We start from the raw sequence: 19,786 nt of genomic DNA on the forward strand, positions 1-19,786 counted from the left end.
TGTTTATTTTAGGGTTAAAAAGGATTTTGAACTTGTTTGAACTCTGAGATTTTGTCTGCAGTTTGGTATTCGTTAGTCTCACACATTGTTGTCCACATCCTTGATTTATATGGTTTAAGATACTATTTTAATTGATCCCAACAGTTTGCTCTTTGATCTGATCTGGAGCGATGAAATGCACACAATGTTCTTTTAAACTCAAAGGAATCAATCTGTGCTGCACCCAACAACCTCTCATTGCATTTTGGATGAGACCCTCAGTTTGATAATAATGTAAGTAAAGGCATGCACAGTGGTTGCAGAGGGAATATCTGAAACAAAATAAAACAACAATCAATCTTATGTCTAGTCCAGTGATTCGCAGCTGGTCAGTCAAAACCAAAAAATGGGTCACCTGTCTTTTCTGAGCAGGGGTAAAACAATGTTGAATTCAGTTAATAAAATGCAGCTAATCAAATAATCATGCATAAAAATGGAAGGAAAAAATGATGTAGGAATTACCGTACTTTGAGTCAGTTTTTTCTCAGAAATTGCTAGTAAAAGACATTGAACACATTGAATTAAACATGAAGTAGAAAGACAGAAAAAGTATTTCCTTGTATTTGCAACTTTGAGAAAAAAAATATATATAGGCTATGAAAACTGATAAATGGCTGATATTACAATTCTGTATTGTCTAAATAAATTATGTATTTAGCGCATATTGCCATTTTTGTACATGAAAGGTTGTGTGTCCAGTCAGACTCAATGGTATTTTGGCACAAATTCACCTGTAATTTGGTAGAAGCCAGTGAAGTTAGACAAATGCCAGCATGGACAGGTTGCGTGACATGCCCTCATGAACAAAGCAACGCAAAATGAAAGAAAATTTGACACAACATGAAAAAACATGGTTTGTGCTGACCACAATGTGTTTTGTGTGGTGAATTATTGGCTGCCGAGAGCATAAAACCAACAGAATTCAATTATTTAGAAACAAAACACTAGAAATATAAATACTGTTACTCATGCTCCTGCTATTGTTTATGCACTTACAAAAAATGTCAGTTTTCATAATCAGCCTGTTGAATTTCAATGTTTGATTTAAAGGACATTTTTATTTAATTTTGTACAATGCTGTAAATAATTTTGCTAACTGTGTTGATGTCCAGTGTAAAATCATGGTCCTGAAGCAAAACCAGAACCATTCATGTTTTCATGTCATATTCTGACACAGTACAGCTGTGTGAATGACATGTTTTTTTTTTAATCAGATAGTCGAGGTCTGAGAACGCCTCAACCGTGTTCCCCTGCAATGAAACACCCTGCCTGTGTGTCTTTCCAGCATGTTGGCTGTGATAACATCCTGGGCTCGGATGCCAAGGAGGACAGATGCCGTGTGTGCGGTGGGGACGGCAGTACGTGTGAGGTCACCGAAGGGCTGTTCAACAATTCGCTGCCCAAAGGAGGTCAGGAGGCCACTGATTATACACTCATCGTAAATAACACATATTCAATATCTTAGTATTTCACCATCTCGTATGAACTATTATGCAATGCAATGAGAATGTGTTGGACAACCTACTACAGTAGTTCTATTGAGTTATTGAGTAAGCAGGCGGTTGGTGTTACACCAATATTGGAAGGTATGATCACAGGCCGCATTGAACCATGAACTGGAGAGTTACTAATGGCCCCCATATACTTCAGGCCAAATCGAAAAATAAACTGGTGTGACATCAATCGAGCAAAATCAGGCAAAATCAGGACTTTGAAACAGCTTGCCAAAGCAAACTTTCCGGAAAAGTTCACTCCAGCTGGTAAACAAGTTTGAACTACCATTGGTCCACGGCGATTACGCAATAGGTAGGTTTAATCCACCTTGACATGGAAATCTTTTCAGGATTTCTATTATATGTACGTGCATTTGCATTGCTATGACCATTCTCCATAGATCCTATCTTCTTGCATGACATGATTGGTCAGACTGCTTTTCTGTCATTACTTCAACAACTATGAAAACAAAACCAACATCTGGACATTATAGTCAATTTACAAATCCCGTCCAGAGCATGTCTGGGGGGGAAAAGGACATATGGTCACCCTACTTTAATACAATCTGTATAAAGTGCTATATAAATAAATGTTACATGACTTAGTGCAAACATCCACATCACTATCATCAGATGCTTTCTTAACTGCTGTTTTCTCACTGCTGTATTTTTTGTTGTATGTGTATTTTGTAATTGAAAACAAAGTGTGTAGCACACAGTGTCAGGGGCAATGCATAACAAGTAAAGCAAGTTGTGAAATCAGATTACTTTTTCTTAAGTAGCTAGTAAAGTAATGCATTACCTTTAAATTTACAATAAAATATCTGAGATACTTTTTTCAAATAAGTAGTGCAAATCACTGATGCCTCTCCTGTCCCTCCTGGCCTTTACAGCTGCCAAAAATATAACTTTTGGGTTTATTAAAAAGTTATTTAAAAACAAATAAGCAGGCCCAACCCATGTGACAAAAGTAATGCAATACTTTCCATAAAGAGTAACTAAGTAATGCAGTTTATGGAGTAACGCAATATTGTAATGCATTACTTTTAAAAGTAACTTTCCCCAACTCTAGCGGCACATATTAAAATATTTTGACATCAGGATGTTCACTAACCGTAAACCGCTGCTTACGTATATAGCAAACTTCTTTTTACCCGTAAGTGAAGGATAAAAAAGAACTTTGTTTTAAGTGTATCTGGGTCTTAAAGGGGTCATATGATGCGATTTCAAATTTTCCTTTCTCTTTGGAGTGTTACAAGCTCTTGGTGAATAAAGAAGATCTGTAAAGTTGCAAAGACTAAAGTCTCAAATCCAAAGAGATATTCTTTATAAATGTTGAGACTCGTCCATGGCCCCTGAATGTCTCGTTCAAACACGCCCCCACATATCTACGTCAGTATGTGGGAAGATTTGCATAATGCCGCCCAGATGTTCACGCAAAGAAAGAAGGCGTACCTTTTATCCTCGTTGTAGTATTGTTGTTGCCTGATCCGAGGAAATACATCAACTTTGCACTGTGGATCGCAGAATGTGCTTTCACCGTGGATGAAGCGGAGTCCAGCCCGGGGTCGTCACATGTGGTTGCCGGACGCACATGGTACGCTCCTTCGTAGAATCCACATCCAAGCCGTCCGCCTCTGCTCTTCAAGCCGGCCGCGGCTCACTCTAGGCCTCCAGCCTCTTCTCACTCAAGGCCGCAGTGTGTGACGCTATTTCGTTGAGAAAGCGAAACTACTTTGTTTTTGCCTTCCAAACGAAGACACGAATAGAAATCATGTTTATATCACGTTTATAATGGGTTTTATGTTTATGTCTCGTCGCTCCAGGCTGGACAAGGCATCACAATATGTTAAAAGGCATAACATTTCCGTCACACGCTTGAGGCATTCGGCCAATCACAACACGCTGGATAGCTGGCCAATCATAGCACACCTCGCTTTTTTAAGAGCGATAAGCTTTGTGAAAATGGACACGTTTCAGAAAGGCGGGGCATAGAGGAGAAACAATAATGTACAGTATGTTGAAAATAATGTGTTTTTTAACCTTAAACCGCATAAACACATTTCATTACACCAAATACAAAAAATAATGTTCTTTTTAGCAGCATCATATGACCCCTTTAAGATGTCCTGTCACCACTGGGCTTTGAGTTATATCAAGAGCAGTTGTCCATACAGTCATTGTCCATATTGCTTTGAATATTTGACATTTCTGAAGCTGTTCAAAAACATAAAATACAAAGTGGAAAAATCCTTAAGTCACTGCTGAGCTCTATGAAAGAAGAGGAGCACAACGACCCATCTCTCCCTTTAGAATTCCATTCCAGAGAGCGCACCACACACTTGCCAAACGCGACAAGTTTTTAATCGCTTTCCACTAGAGAAATCCCACTTGAAGAAAGCACAGCACAAGCGAGTGGAGGAACGCATTGTCTTTTTGGCAGAGGCTTCTGTCAGGGAGCCAACGGGGTGCTTTGGCCAAGCTCGACATTTTTCATGGAAATGTTGTGGGTTTTTTCATCAGACAACCAATGATAAAGCTTTTTTTTTGGGTCAAGAAACAAGTTGTCAAAATAGAAGTGGTAACACAATATATGAGTATTAATTGCATCATCCAATGAGAGAATCAAGAAAACTTGTAATATTGCACACGTTGACAGGCCGCATCCGAAAGTATTCTCTGTAGTAAGAGACTGTTTTCTCCTTTTAAGGTATAGCTGCTAAATCATCTGAAACTTTAAGGGGGAGTGAAGGGTACGGTGTTCTTCTCTTGTAATGAGTTTGCTGTTGCTAAGTTAGTTAGGTTTTCTTTGAACATGCTTCTATAGAGGATTCTATTCAAATTCTCCTTGTCTGAATATTTTACAAGAAACACTAGATGAAACTAATAAGAATTAGCCATAATGGTTTAAAGAGGGGTTATAAATTAAGATTACAAAATGAAAAATAGGTTTACAAATTGCAAGTAAAAAAAAATAAAAAATAAAAAAAATAAATAAATAAAAAATTTCATCAACAATAAAACTTTTGATTTTCTTTTTGGAATTACAGAGTTACGATTAGGAATCTGCAAAACTTACACAGCTTTCATAATTATATATATATATATATATATATATATATATATATATATATATATATATATATATATATATCTTGCAGTTATACACTCAAAAAACAATGTGAGATGCGACACAGTGGCCAAAAATGTCTCTCTGAATGTGGTGCTTAAAAGGGGATAAATTCAAAGATAAAACTTTAGAGAGAGATTTATAGAGCAAACTCTGCTAATTGAGGCACAGCATGCTAATTTAAGTGACACTAAAAATATAAAAACTAAATACATATGTTGGGTGGACTAGTTGATTAAGCGTCCTCCTAAATATATTTATAAATAAAATGTATATCATTACCTAAATATAATGGCATTGTGGGTTTGCAGCACCCATTATGCTAAAAAAAAAAATACTGCTAAAACAAAACATATAGTACATCTATGCATGCACATTTATGGACAACTCCAAAATAGTGTTGTTCTATGAGTAAAATTCGGGGTTTTTTTGCTTCATTTTGTACATTTTCTAAATCAAGTTTTACATTTCGTAGGTTATATGGAAGTTGTCCAGATACCAAAAGGATCGGTTCATATTGAAATCAGGGAAGTGGCTGTGTCAAAGAACTACATCGGTGAGTGTTCGTATTTATCTTCTTGAAGCTTAGTTCATGAAGCCATACTGGGTACAAAAGTAGTGAAATGGTTTGTTTTAGGCTTTGTTGTGGGTGTAAATCTGGATCAATCTGACAGCCTTCCTCGCTCTCATGTCTTATATTTGTTCATTGTCTTGATTTTGCCTGTTGTCTTTTCCCAACCGCAAGGTGAGTAAAACCATCAAGGTTCTCAGCCATGTAACTAATTAAAACAATCAAACAAGCGGGTCCAATTAAGTTGTTTTGAGTGCAAACATAAATATATCTAGTGTGAATGACAGCTTGTTGGGTTTTGTTATATATCATGTTGATGTAGAGGTTTTTCTCACCGTTTGAAAGTTGTTGATGTTCTAGCACAGCGGTGGCCAATGTTAGCCCCAAAGGGCTTGCGAGCAACATATTTAAGAAAATTGTAAAACACATTTAGTCTCCTTCAGACATTCACATGCATGCCACATTTGTCAAATATAAACATATGGCCCTGTTTAAAGTGAGAATCTTTTGAAATGGCCTTGAGATCCTTAACATCTGACAAATATTAGGCTGATGATGTAGCATGCTTGAAGAATTGGTTCATATGATGTTTAACATCAGTCAGTTCTTTTCATTTCTAACTGAAACAACTGTCTTATCTTTCTGGTTGGGTTTGCCCTATGTGTTATATAACTGATAGTTTGAGGGCGTACAATTCTATTATTTTCAGTTATTTTGTTCCAAACCTGTATAACTTACTTTCTTCCATGGAACACAAAAGAAGGGTTTCTGAAGAACTTTTATACAACTCTTTCACATATGGTGAATGCTTATGCATTCATATCAAAACATGCCATGTCACTTTCAGTTAAGAGACTCGCAAGAACCAATTGCCGTTTGGTATCATCAATATCTAATCTGTCTGACACATCTTGATATATATATATTCATTTTCATTTTAAGTAATTCACAAAATGATGGAAATGTGTGGAAATATCTCCACAATAACAGACCAATGTGTAAAACTCTTGGACATATTTTAAAGATTCTATGCCGTGAACTTTAAATATTTTACATACTTTTGAAAATCCAACGCTTAGTTGATCCTGATAAGCGCTCATTATCACAGTTGTAAACACGATGACTTTCTTCTCGCATGAAGGGGTTTGCTGTCATGGCATCTTTGTTTCCAGGTGGATCGTTAAAGAACGCGACACATACGTCTCCCGGAAATCCTGTAGAATTCAATCAATCCGATGACAACTTTGAAACTCCTGAAGTGTTTCCAATTTTGTGTGCCATATGAATCAGATGTTCAACTAACTATCCATGGGCATGACTGGCATGCAGGCTGAGACTAATCGTGTGCTACAATTTGGCTATTTTAGCTAGTTTAGCCAAATATTAGTACCAAGATAATATTTGGCTATTTGGAGCTGCCCAATTTGTAATAAAACATCTTAATCTTGGATGTAAGTGTTACCATTTGAAAGATTTATTAAAAGTACCATTAATTTCTTTGTTTGAAAAATACTTGGTGTACCTTTAAGAAAAATAAATGTTGTCTTTTTGAGCTGGAGTGAGTAAAAAACATCTGGATTGTTCTTCTACAATTTGATATGAGATCTTTGTTTTGACAACTGAGCAGTTACGGTATTTGTAAGACTTTCACCTGAACTTGGTAAGTTAGATCTACAAGCTGCACGGCATCTGAAAGCAAGAGTGAAAATTGCCCATGACATCAGGAAGCCTGAGCTCCTGTGTAAGACGATGCTCATCATGTTGATGAATGACAGCGATGACATCACTCTCTCTGCTTGGCAGCATCTCGCTTGTGTCGGGTTATTAACTGGAGTTCTCGCTTGTCACAGCTTTGAAATCGGAGGGGGATGACTATTACATCAACGGAGCCTGGACCATCGACTGGCCCCGCAAATTTGACATCGCAGGAACAGCCTTCCACTACAAGAGGCCGACTGACGAACCCGAGTCGCTAGAAGCTCTAGGGGCCACCACAGAAAAGTTGGTGGTTATGGTGAGTTGATCTTTATTTACTATAAAGAATACAGTAGTGTTAGTAGTGCTAGAGTTTTAGAAGTATATGTTGGAAATGAGGACTGGCAGGTCATTTACATGCTCAAAACAATGTGGGAAACCTATGTTTGCATCTAACTTGTACCTGTTTTTCCTTTCAAAAATAATTAGTGAACTTCAAAGTGTATTAAACTTTTGCACAACATTTCAGTTCTTTCCTTTGATTTTTTGTCAGACTATAAAATCTCATATAATCAAGTTGTCTTATAGTAAAGTCACAGTAGTGATACTGTAGAGCAGGCTTGTGTTCTGAATGCGCAGTTTGAAATGGCTTGGCTCATTCTAAATAAAGTCCACATCTGTGTACAAACCTCAAATGAACTCTGGCTAGCGGTTTCAGAGTTAACCGTTATATATGTTTGCACTAAAAACCTCTGTCTGGCCAAATGAGAGTGCTCATGTGCACATGTTTTAGCACGCGTGTGTCTGTTCATTCTGAAAAGCCCCGTCTCGGCAACCACAATGGCTTTCGCCTGGACAAAAGTGCTGGAAATACCCGGCCTGGTAGCAGCACCGCTGGAAAACATACAAGTGGCAAGTGCACCGTAAGCCATTCCATTGTGGCCCACACTGGTTAACATGGCTTTCCAATTTATAACACACACACAATTACAGCTCTCTGACTAAGTAATTCAGGAGTGAAGCTGATGTGATATGCTAAATATGTGCTCGTTGAGGCTGAACTGAGGTTGGGCTCATCCAAAAAATCTCCTCTTCTTAATAATTTGATTGCTCTATTCCATGCATTTTTAAGACCTCAGTATTTGTCTTTCTGTCACCTATCCAAGACCAGCTTTCTTTGCCAAAATCCTCGGTTAAGACCTTGGAGTTCTATAATACCTGGTGAAATTCCAATTCATCTCAATGACAGTTGCCTGGTTGGCGCATCCAGCCTCGAATGTTTGCAAACTGCATCCATCTTTGCTCATGGACACATACATTTTTTCTTCTTTGAGCCAGTCAGGCAGGGAAATGACATCACGACGACACTGATTGGCTGATGCCACCAAAGAATGTGCACAGTCCCACTATGAACTACTCAAAAATGCCTTCTACTATAATATACTGAAATATTTGTGTCCGTCAGTGTGCTGTTTGCCACAATTTGGGAAGAAAACTAACCAGGTAGACACTGAACTCTTCTGTAGACCCACTATATTAGCAACAGAAAAGTAACCCGCCATCCATTTTTAATGTTTCAGGTGCTACTACAGGAACAAAACCTGGGCATCCACTACAAGTTCAATGTGCCGATCCAGCGTACAGGAAGTGGGGACAATGAAGTGGGCTTCTCCTGGCACCATCTGCCCTGGTCTGAGTGCTCTGCAACATGTGCAGGAGGTAAACCAATCAATCATTCACATCCTTACTAAGAAAGTTTGTTGTACCTACTACTAATTAGCTATGTTTCCATCTAAAGTTGCGAATTTAACTTGTACTCAAAATTAAAATATCACACAAAACATTTGTTTCCATCCCATGTGTTCAAGTGAACAAAATCGTCACTTCCTTGGAAACTGATGCAAAGTATTATTAATAAAAATTAAAGTTGCTGCATCCGGGAATACGTGTGGCTCAGTTTTACTACGTAATAAATCAGGATGCCTAATGTTTGGGAACACAATCGTGTGAGACAGATATGGGACGTGATTAATATACCAAATCATTTTGATGACTGACTTTGGCTCAGGCATTTCAAAATGATTAACATTTGATATGGTGTTTGATTACTTATTCAGTTATCCGATCACATTACTTTTTTGATGTGCATCAAGGATTTTATTAGTTAAATGTTTCCATTGTAGTTTATGTGCATGTCTTGTCAAAAAGCGCACAAGTTTTTTATGGACACTTTTATAATGCATGTGCATCCTGCTGTTTCACAAAACCAGTTTGAATGATTCATTATGACTACTTTGATACTTTCATGGTACTTTTATGTTCTTTTTGAATCTTAAAAAAGCTCAGTTTTGCTTTGCTATGTCTTATTTTTGAAGCGTATTGGATTGGAAATTCATGGTGGTGTTTTCAGCAGAGTCATCTTTTTTTATTAGTAATAAAATCCAACAGAATGATAAAATGTGTATTTTATCTGACATATGACTATATGGTCCATCAATTTGTACTGCTAATGCACAAGTTATGCAGTGAGCAGAAAGGCTTATTTCAACATCTGAATGTCGTAACCACATGTAAATGTGAGCCCTCACCTCAAATATGACCAGACTGTTCAGGCTGCCCCGAAATAAATGGCTTTCTTACAACAATAAATAGTTTTCCTCTCTGCTTTTTTAAAGTATGGCCATTGAAAACATTCAAAATACTTGTTATATTTTACCAAAACATGCAAACATCGCAGGCTAGTCCACGGAGGGTTTTCTCCCGGGCTCTTTGAACTCAACCTCATTTGTTGCTCAATTCATTTGAACACATTTTAGTTTATATGGAAATACCCCAGAGCAACACTTATGTCATTTTTGAAATTTTGTATTATTAATACAATTCATGGCTGTTCTGTTGGCAAGCCACACAGTGGGTGTTTAAACAACTGCCATAAAAATTCTGCAATATTCTTTTAAAAAAGATTTGTGATTCACACCGCTTCAGATTCTTGGATTTGATTCCTGCTTTTCTACAAACTTGTATTAAATTTCAGTGTTGCCGTCTTATTGTTTTGATCGTTATGTGCAGCAACACTGATAACGGTCATACATCATGAACTGATGTCATGAGATTTTACATTTACCCCCTAGTTTGGTTTCAGCGAATCAAATCTCTTTTCTCGAAAGGGGTCATCACGCTCCCAACGGAGTATTTCATTATTTTGGTTACCCAGACAAGAATGCCTTATTGGCAGCTAGTAGATCCACCTCACAAGGTGGCCTTGTGCATTAGCCAAGCTTGGCATAAACCAGCTTAACTGGAGGCTAATGTCTTTCCTTATGGGCCCCAAAGAGCACCTGCACCAATGGCTCCTAGCGCTGAGTATATAGCATAGCACACTACTCTGCCATTACTGTGGTAATGCTCACTTTTCACAACCAAAAGCCAAAGAAAAGATTGGCTTCTCTGTAAAAGTCATTCACTAAGACACTCACTTCAACCGAGGCATTTACACACCTAGAAACAATACTGAGGGAAAAATAATATTCTCTATCCACACAGAGTGCTCTGTCAGCAAGTGGATCCCTAGAGAAGAGACCAAGAAGTAGTTTTACCTCAGGGATCGACGCGACCACACAACGCTTTGCACACGAGCTGCTGAAGTGTCAAAAACTATCAACTAGTTGAAAGCGCGAGGCAGATGAATGAAGCAATGTTTTATTGTCTTTTTGCAGGCTCACAGAAGCAGGAGGTGGTTTGTAAAAGACTGGACGATGGTTCGGTGGTCCAGAACAGCTACTGCGACCCGGACGGCAAACCGCCAGGGAACCAGCGACCTTGCAACACCGAGCCTTGTCCTCCGGAGTGAGTATAGCAAATTTAAAGTGTATTAGGAAAAAAAAAAAACACCCATGAATCTCAAACTGAAATTTGGGATTCATATCAGAAACAAGGCAACAATTAAAGTATAGCCTGTTTATAATTATTACCACTACTGGAAAACAAGGCAAAAATACTGATTAGAATTAGAAAATACTGATTTATTTTATTTATTCTCCTTCCAAATTACTGTAATTAAAAAAAAAAAATCAATCATAATTAGGGTTTGCACAGAATCATTTAGGGTGGAAATGTAATGTCAACACTGTCCTGTGATTTCTCAATAAAATAGCTTAGAAACTGAAGCGTTTAAGTATATATTTCTTACTAACTAAATCCCACAGCTTCACTACTAGTAGAGACGCTGCCTTGTAGAATTAATTCACACACGGAATCGCTCTCACTAATGCATTCATATAAATGTAATCTTTACTGTGCTACTTCATCTATATCTGATTTAGAACGAGCAGAAATATGTGAGAAATAAAACGACCCAAAGGCAAAAGAACTGATAAAAATGAGCTGTTATAGGAGCAATAGCCATGTGGGCAGCGCTGTGTCATATGCCATATCTGTGCACAAGGGGTTTGTCACAGCTCCAGACTTATTTGTTCATTAATGACATCATCAGCGGCTAGTGGACTCGACTTTCATCACATAATCGTCGACTTGTCAGAAGTCGTTCAACCACTATTCTTAATACTGTAATGAACTATGAAGAATAATCCAAGCATTTCTCTTTTTTTATTTTTATTATTATTATTATACTTGTATCAGTTAAACTCAGTATAATGAAAACTATCATCATACATACTTAAAATTGTACTTTAATATATCATTACTTTTTGCATTATGGGAATGACAATGAGATGTTTTTGTTTTACATCATATCCGAAACCGAAGATGTGACAAGTTTCCTGTGACAAGCAATCCTGTCCACATTACTGCACAAGAAGACACAGTTTCAACCAATCAGAAGTTATTTGATATACAGTTATAAGTAGCAGAGTTCTGAACAAATTATATTTCACAATAAGCATGTCTATCCAGTGTGACGCCACCAGTAAATGCTATCCAGTAAAAGAAGCCAACTAATTATTAAAATGTCCTGTCACTCGTCACTAGTCATGGTCATGGTCACGGCTGGTTACAAGACTTAGATTTTAATGAAAAAGATTTATTGCATCATATCACAGGAGACTGTGTTACAGTATGCTACTGAGAAATAGGGTTTAACTGTCAAGAAATTAATGTCACAGTGTAGAAAGAATCTTAATTGTTATAAAAACAGGGTTTATTTATTAATTTCATACAAAATCCAATTTTTATAGATATAATTTTCCTTGAATTCTGAGGTAAAAAAATATCTAATTTCCTAAACATGTGGCTTGTACTCAGGGTGTTGCTGTCTTTGCCAGCCTAGGATGAAAAAATACAGAAATTTTATTCTGTTTTGATGAGCCTTATCAAAATAGTACATGGCTGCCTGGCAATAAAAAGCACAAGGGGCCACAACCCGTAATGTTTAATTTGTCTTCATAGCACCCCAGCCATAAAGAGCCTCTTTGAAGACAACTTAAAAACTAAGCAACATGATTTATTTCTTCATATGTTGCCTATTTTCATTTGGACTTTGGTGCCAAAATCCTAAAGGCATCCAAAAAAAGTATGAGTGATCACCTGCGTTTAATTGTATTGGCTAGCAGATTTTATGAACCCTCAAGGGACATTATCCATAAACGTGTGGAGTATGCGTGTGTGCGGCGGCCAGACGCACTTAGCGCTCATTTTCAATGGGGCGAGCAGCTGAGCAAAGTTCACTTGTGTCTGCAAATTTTAAATTGGAAGGAGGAATAAATGGTTTTGGCCTCTGCACTCCTGCATCTTGCCAGTGGAGGGTTTAGTGATCCTGAACCCCAAGATGGGCATCGCTAATAACATCATCTAACATCTATTTCCATCTCCATCTGATGTCAGAGGAATGCAGTCTCTGGCCCAGAAAGGGTCATCATGGTCATTCGAGAACACCCTGTTGTTTTGGGGGAGTATTTTGGGGCAATTTCTCTCTAATGATCTTGAAGATAATGACAGATTTTATTTCGTTAATAATTTATGTCCAACTTTAATTTTATTTTACTTGTAGTGCTTCATAAGAACTGTCATCCATTTCTTTATCAGAGCATCGCCTAGAGAATGCAAACAAACTGCACGAAACTTAATTCAGCCGTAACAAATGATAAAAAGTCAGACATTTATATAAAAATGCCTGTATTCCACAGCCCAGCTAAAAGCGTAGAACTAATTTTGGCAAAAATGAAGACAAATTGAACGCAAATTTGGAATTGTTGTTACCATTGTGTGGAGTTCATAACCCGTTGAACATTAACCATGTGTATTTATAGGGTTCAAAATTTCAACAAGAGTACAAATATGGTTTTGGCGAGTAAATAAAATGGCGTTTCAGACCATTTATACCAGAAGTTTCTTTTCTCTGGATGTCCAGACCCCCATGTGGCAAGAAATATATAAAAATCATAATCAAGATCTTGATGGTTTTATTCAAGGTTGCATTTCACTGAGATGCTGTGAGTAACACAACAGTCACTGCAAAGGAAAATGTTTATTTATTAATTATTTGTAAAATAAAAAAAATTACATAAAAAGAGCATGGGAGTAAATTTCAAAAAGATGTTTTGCTTTAATGGCGTTTGTCATTTTACTTGTCCAACAACACAAAGTGATAGTTGTTTATATATGAGTTAGGTTCATAGGTTCACCACACGGTCATATTATAATTATTAAATTATCTTGCGTCCTCCACATAGTATTGTTTTTGTATTGTTTTACTACTTAACACAATTATTTTAAGTATATATCATTTTATACTACAGTTCTTTCTGGTTCTAGTGATAACAGCATTCCAACCTTTTCACCATTTGTGTGTCGTTTCACCATAGTGTCATGGCAGACCCCCAAATCCACTATAGTTTTATAAATAATACTGTCTTTGTGTCATGGAATGTAGTTTTAAGAGTTTTTTAGGTGAGAATGTAGTTGTTCAAACTTCAGATATGCGGTTTGCTAATAAAGATAACATCTACTTGAAAATTTGCTTCAGCGTTTTCGGAGATGTGAGCTCCAGGGCGACAGTGGGTGTTCAGCGCTCATAATCCTGCAGAGAGAGCAGCCTCATCTAGCCAGATCTTCTGGAATTTGCTGGTGGTTCTGGTGTTTCTATAGTGGTTAAACATGAGATAAAATTTGTTTTGGGTAATTCTAACAGGCAATTTTTGGTCTCTTTAGTTTAACCTATTATTTGTTCCTGAGCAAATAGTTTTGTCTGAGGGCAAAATCTCATCGCGTTATATTTTATGTAACTTCAATGCTGAGTACTTTTGCCTGAATTGCCTAGCAGCTTTTATGATGGCAGTTGTTGTTTATTAAATATTATTCAATAAATTATATTTTATATAAATAATAGTAGTATTTAATAATAGTATTGAGAAATGGAGTGTGTGTTCGTGATGGTGATTTTAGTTATATTATTCCACCATTAGATGAGTCAGCAGTAAAGACTTTTATATTGAAAGAGACTGAAACAGGCTTGTAAAAAAGGAAGTTATTTTTTACTTTTAACAACACCTTGTAAGATGCGGCCAACAAATGCAGTGAGTAGCGCTGTCGTCGGAAATCACCCTTAACAGATGAAAGAATAGTTTCCTCGGTGGACATTCAAACAAATGTTTTATTGTGAATATGAGATTGAGCTGAAGAATGAATGCTGTTTCAGATGCAATCCATCTCTCACATATAATACTCAAATCTACATAATATAGTACAGCAAGCTTTTAATACGGTGATACAATAAGCGTTCAATGAAGCAACTCAACGTTCCTTCATTATTAAAGTTCTAAAGTGACGTTTTTAAAATAGTAACAGAGGCTTGAGCTCAGCTGTTAAACTGGCAAACTGAGATTTGAATCCGTGGTGGAAGGAAGTAGTTCCAAAAAAAAAAAAAGAGTTTTTAAAGGCACTGTTGTTGTCTATTTTTTATTTTTTATTTACTCTTGCGCCATCGAACTGTTGTATAAAAGCAATACCACCCTTGTAGCAGTGCGATATGGCTATATATCAGCAAACTGTGATTACCTACTGCGATATCACAGCCGTTCCGATTGTGTGATAAAAACACAGCATGGTTTTTAATGGTATTTTTAGGGAGGGCAGCCCTCAGATGGGGTAGGTCCTGAAAATATATTTTGATGAAATCAAGCAAATACAGTTCTGTGGTTGGTAATAAATATTTATGGATGGAGAATTTCCTTTTTTTGTGAAAAATGTTTGGGGTCAGAAAGATCATCAAAGATTCATTTATTTGATCAAAAAAAAAAAAACAGTAAAACTGTAATATTGTGAAATGTTATTACAATTCAAAATAACTGCTTTCTATTTAAATATATTTAAAAAATGTAATTTATTCCTGTAAAGCAAATCTGAATTTTCAGCATCAGTCTCCAGTGTCACATGATCCTTCTGAAATCAATCTAATATGCTGGTTTGCTGCTCAAGAAACATTTTTTTATTTTCAGTTGAAAACCGTTGCTGCTTCATATTTTTGTGGAAACCATGATCATTTTTTTCAGGATTCTTTGATGAAAAGAAAGATCAAAAGAACAGCATTTATTTGACATTTCTTATAAAAAAGCCTAAAATCTCACTTAACCCAAACTTTCTATATGCTATACATGTAAAAATATATTTTGATGAAATATACAGTTCTATGGTTGTTAGGAATATTTATGGACAGATAATTTCCATTTCCCGTTTACTTGTGTTTCAGATGGTTTATCGGTGACTGGTCAGAATGTGGAAAAACCTGTGACGGAGGCATGCGAACACGCACTGTTTTATGTATCCGTAAAATCGGACCCGCTGAGGAGGAGACTCTGGAGGACAGCCACTGTCTGACCCATCGGCCAATAGAACAAGAGTCCTGCAACAATCAGTCCTGTCCACCCCAGTGGGTGACGCTGGACTGGTCTGAGGTGACTTAATGTGTTCTTCGTCTATCTCTATCCTCTAGAATGCCTGCCAATCTTTTAGTTTTAATATTATTGTGTTTTTGTTTATAGTGCACCCCAAAGTGTGGCCCTGGCTTCAAGCACCGCATTGTTCTGTGTAAAAGTAGCGACCTGACCAAAACCTTCCCTCCAGCCCTCTGTTCTGACCAAAACAAACCTCCAGTCCGTATACGCTGCAGCCTAGGACGCTGTCCGCCGCCACGCTGGACCCCTGGGGAATGGGGACAGGTAATACAAGTTCACATCTCATCCACAGTTATTCATCTTGATGAGGACAGTTTAATTGAACCAGAACCGCAATTTGCTTGGTATTACTCTCTGATTGGTGGAATTTGCTGTACCGTATCATGGATAATGTAGTTTTGATTCCACTGTTAAACACAATTATTTAAAAGATAAGTTGAAATAATGAAAACTACTGGCTTCAACAAAAGTATACAGATGCTGGTCATATAATTAGAATATCATCAAAAAGTTGATTTATTTCACTAATTCCATTCAAAAAGTGAAACTTGTATATTATATTTATTCATTACACACAGACTGATATATTTCAAATGTTTATTTCTTTTAAAGCTCCAATATGTAGGAATTTTGTAATAAAATTTCCGAAAATAACTTGCACAGTGTGATATATTTCCTCCAGTTGTGTACTTACAATATCTCAAAAGTCTCCAAAGATTTTTTATTTCAGAGAAATTCCTTGTTTTAAATAACTGGCCGTCCCGGAAAAAATATGTCGCCTCTCAGTGACGCAATGGTCTCATCTGGATTTGATAATTCCAGTGAGGATGTATCTGTGTTTCCCTGCAACACATGCAACTGTCAATAATAGCACTTATAAACAAAGTTATATTGCTCTTTGTACTAAGGTAAGGATCTTTATCACGTGTGGTGACCGAGATTATGGCAGTACAATTAAATACAATCGGACGTGTTGTTAAAAATATATTTAATCATTACTTGCAAATGTTCGTTCAAATTTACTTTTAGAACGATTGGTTTGAGCACGTTAAACAACACGGCATTAACCATAAACACGTAACACTGCACAACATTAACCCAACAAATCATTTAACAAATAGCTGTAAGTTGTAACGGGATAATATAGTATAACATTTCACGTTCCTTGCAGTTCATTAATTATGATGACATAAAAATAATACGATCATATATACAGGTAATACAAAAAACGAATAAATTACCTCATCCGTGATCATGATTCATTTATCCAATTTAGATACATTGCTATGGTGAAAACGCATTAAAAACGACATCTCCCATCATCACCTGCTTCATAGCGTCATCAAGCTTCGCCTTTGTTATTGTTGGAAATGCGCCCTCTTGTGGTCAATTACAAAAGTCACATACTGGAGCTTTAATTTTGATGTTTATAACTGACAACTAAGGAAAATCCCAAATTCAGTATCTCAGAAAATTAGAATATTGTGAAAAGGTTCGATATTGAAGACACCTGGTGCCACACTCTAATCAGTTAATTAACTCAAAACACCTGCAAAGCCTTTAAATGGTCTCTCAGTCTAGTTCTGTAGGCTTCACAATCATGGGGAAGACTGCTGAATTGACAGTTGTCCAAAAGACGACCATTGACACCTTGCACAAGGAAGGCAAGACAAAAAAGGTCATTGCAAAAGAGGCTGGCTGTTCACAGAGCTCTGTGTCCAAGCACATTAATAGAGAGGTGAAGGGAAGGAAAAGATGTGATAGAAAAAAGTGTACAAGCAATATGGATAACCGCACCCTGGAGAGGATTGTGAAACAAAACCCATTCAAAAATGTGGGGGAGGTTCACAAAGAGTGGACTGCAGCTGGAGTCAGTGCTTCAAGAACCACTACACAAAGACTTATGCAAGACATGGGTTTCAGCTGTCGCATTCCTTGTGTCAAGCCACTCTTGAACAACAGACAGCGTCAGAAGCGTCTCGCTTCAAAAAGGACTGGACTGCTGCTGAGTAGTCCAAAGTTATGTTCTCTGATGAAAGTAAATTTTGCATTTCCTTTGGAAGTCTGGAGGAAGAGAGGAGAGGCACACAATCCACATTTCTTGAGGTCCAGTGTAAAGTTTCCACAGTCAGTGATGGTTTGGGGTGCCATGTCATCTGCTGGTGTTGGTCCACTGTGTTTTCTGAGGTCCAAGGTCAACACAGCCGTATACCAGGAAGTTTTAGATCACTTCATGCTTCCTGCTGCTGACCAACTTTATGGAGATGCAGATTTCATTTTCCAACAGGACTTCGCACCTGCACACAGTGCCAAAGCTTCCAGTACCTGGTTTAAGGACCATGGTATCCCTGTTCTTAATTGGCCAGCAAACTCGCCTGACCTTAACCCCATAGACAATCTATGGGGTATTGGGAAGAGGAAGATGCGATATGCCAGACCCAACAATGCAGAAGAGCTGAAGGCCACAATCAGAGCAACCTGGGCTCTCATAACACCTGAGCAGTGCCACAGACTGATCGACTCCATGCCACGCCGCATTGCTGCAGTAATTCAGGCAAAAGAAGCCCCAACTAAGTATTGAGTGCTGAACATGCTCATACTTGTCATTTTTATACTTTTTAGTTGGCCAAGATTTCTAAAAATCCTTTCTTTGTATTGGTCTTAAGTTATATTCTAATTTTCTGAGATTGAATTTGGGATTTTCCTTAGTTGTCAGTTATAATCATCAAAATTAAAAGAAATAAACATTTGAAATATATCAGTCTGTGTGTAATGAATGAATATAATATACAAGTTTCACTTTTTGAATGGAATTAATGAAATAAATCAACTTTTTGATGATATTCTAATTATATGACCAGCACCTGTAAACTGTACCACCAAAAGCACATACCATCAATTAAGTTAATAGAAGGTTTGTCCTTAAAGGTTAAATAAATCATTTTTACTTTCAGAACTCAACTGTTGCACTCTGTGCACTCAAGTAACATCCTACTTTTTTCTCTCATTAAATACAGCTTAATTTAAAATTGGTTGTGAAAACAGTTCAAGTTGACTATAAACTACAAGCAAATTCAGCCTTGAATATAAATATTTCAGGTGTCGTTATGATTTAGAACAAATAAAGAAGTCTGTCCTAACAAATGTATTCCACAGCATTCCTGGTCCAAAAATGCAAAGGCTGAGTAAAGACTGTTTTAATACAGCATGAAAAAGACCATGTGTTTAGTTGACGTCAATAGAATTTACACTCGCGTGATTAACTAGGGTCTGTGGAAAGCCAGTGACGTGTTTCCGTGAGTGACAGCGAATATAACAGCCCAAGAGTGTGTAAGTGATGGTAATATCATCCAGATTGTTTGAAGTTCATCTCTTCAGTAGACAAGGTTTTCTGTCAATGCCAAGAATATGTTTTAAATAAGAAAAAACATATCACTCACAGACCGATCCAGCAGTTTCATTCTTTAAAAAAATGATACAATCAGAATATCTGTGGTGGCTTATAGTAAATCTTTTTAAAAATGCCACAAAATTATGGACAGGTAATATTCAATAAGGGAAAAAATGAAGGGCAGAATATGATCTTATCCATCAGGAATTGATTTCTTTAAATGGGAAGTTGAAAAATAGAGTCCTGCAGTGTATTTTTGTAGACCAACCCAGATGTTTGCATTTTTGTTTGGTTCCCTCGACAAAAACCCAGCAGGATTTTTCCACTGGCTTTTGGATTTATTAGAGAAAATAAAAATCTATTACACAAAAGGCCTATTTCTCTCAAATATTGTTCACAAATCTGTCTAAATCTGTGTTAGTGAGCACTTCTCCTTTGCTGATATAATCCATCCACCTCACAGGTGTGGAATATCAAGATCCTGATAAGACAGCATGATTATTGCACAGGTGTGCCTTAGGCTGGCCACAATAAAAGGCCACTAAAATGTGCAGTTTTATC

The 19,786-nt window shown here is 37.0% G+C and overlaps 1 protein-coding gene across 1 annotated transcript in view; it reads left to right on the top strand.

The window, feature by feature from the left end:
- Window positions 1-19,786, top strand: part of LOC109097863 (A disintegrin and metalloproteinase with thrombospondin motifs 6-like) — a 91,385-nt gene that overhangs the window by 62,985 nt on the left and 8,614 nt on the right. Inside the window, exons 18-24 of the mRNA XM_042764747.1 lie at window positions 1,325-1,448; window positions 5,138-5,218; window positions 7,084-7,247; window positions 8,509-8,647; window positions 10,645-10,774; window positions 15,630-15,834; window positions 15,922-16,098. Coding sequence (XP_042620681.1) covers window positions 1,325-1,448; window positions 5,138-5,218; window positions 7,084-7,247; window positions 8,509-8,647; window positions 10,645-10,774; window positions 15,630-15,834; window positions 15,922-16,098 — 1,020 coding nt within the window. The remainder of the gene's footprint in view (window positions 1-1,324; window positions 1,449-5,137; window positions 5,219-7,083; window positions 7,248-8,508; window positions 8,648-10,644; window positions 10,775-15,629; window positions 15,835-15,921; window positions 16,099-19,786) is intronic.

This window comes from Cyprinus carpio, chromosome A10, assembly GCF_018340385.1.
Source record: "Cyprinus carpio isolate SPL01 chromosome A10, ASM1834038v1, whole genome shotgun sequence".
NCBI lineage: Eukaryota > Metazoa > Chordata > Actinopteri > Cypriniformes > Cyprinidae > Cyprinus > Cyprinus carpio.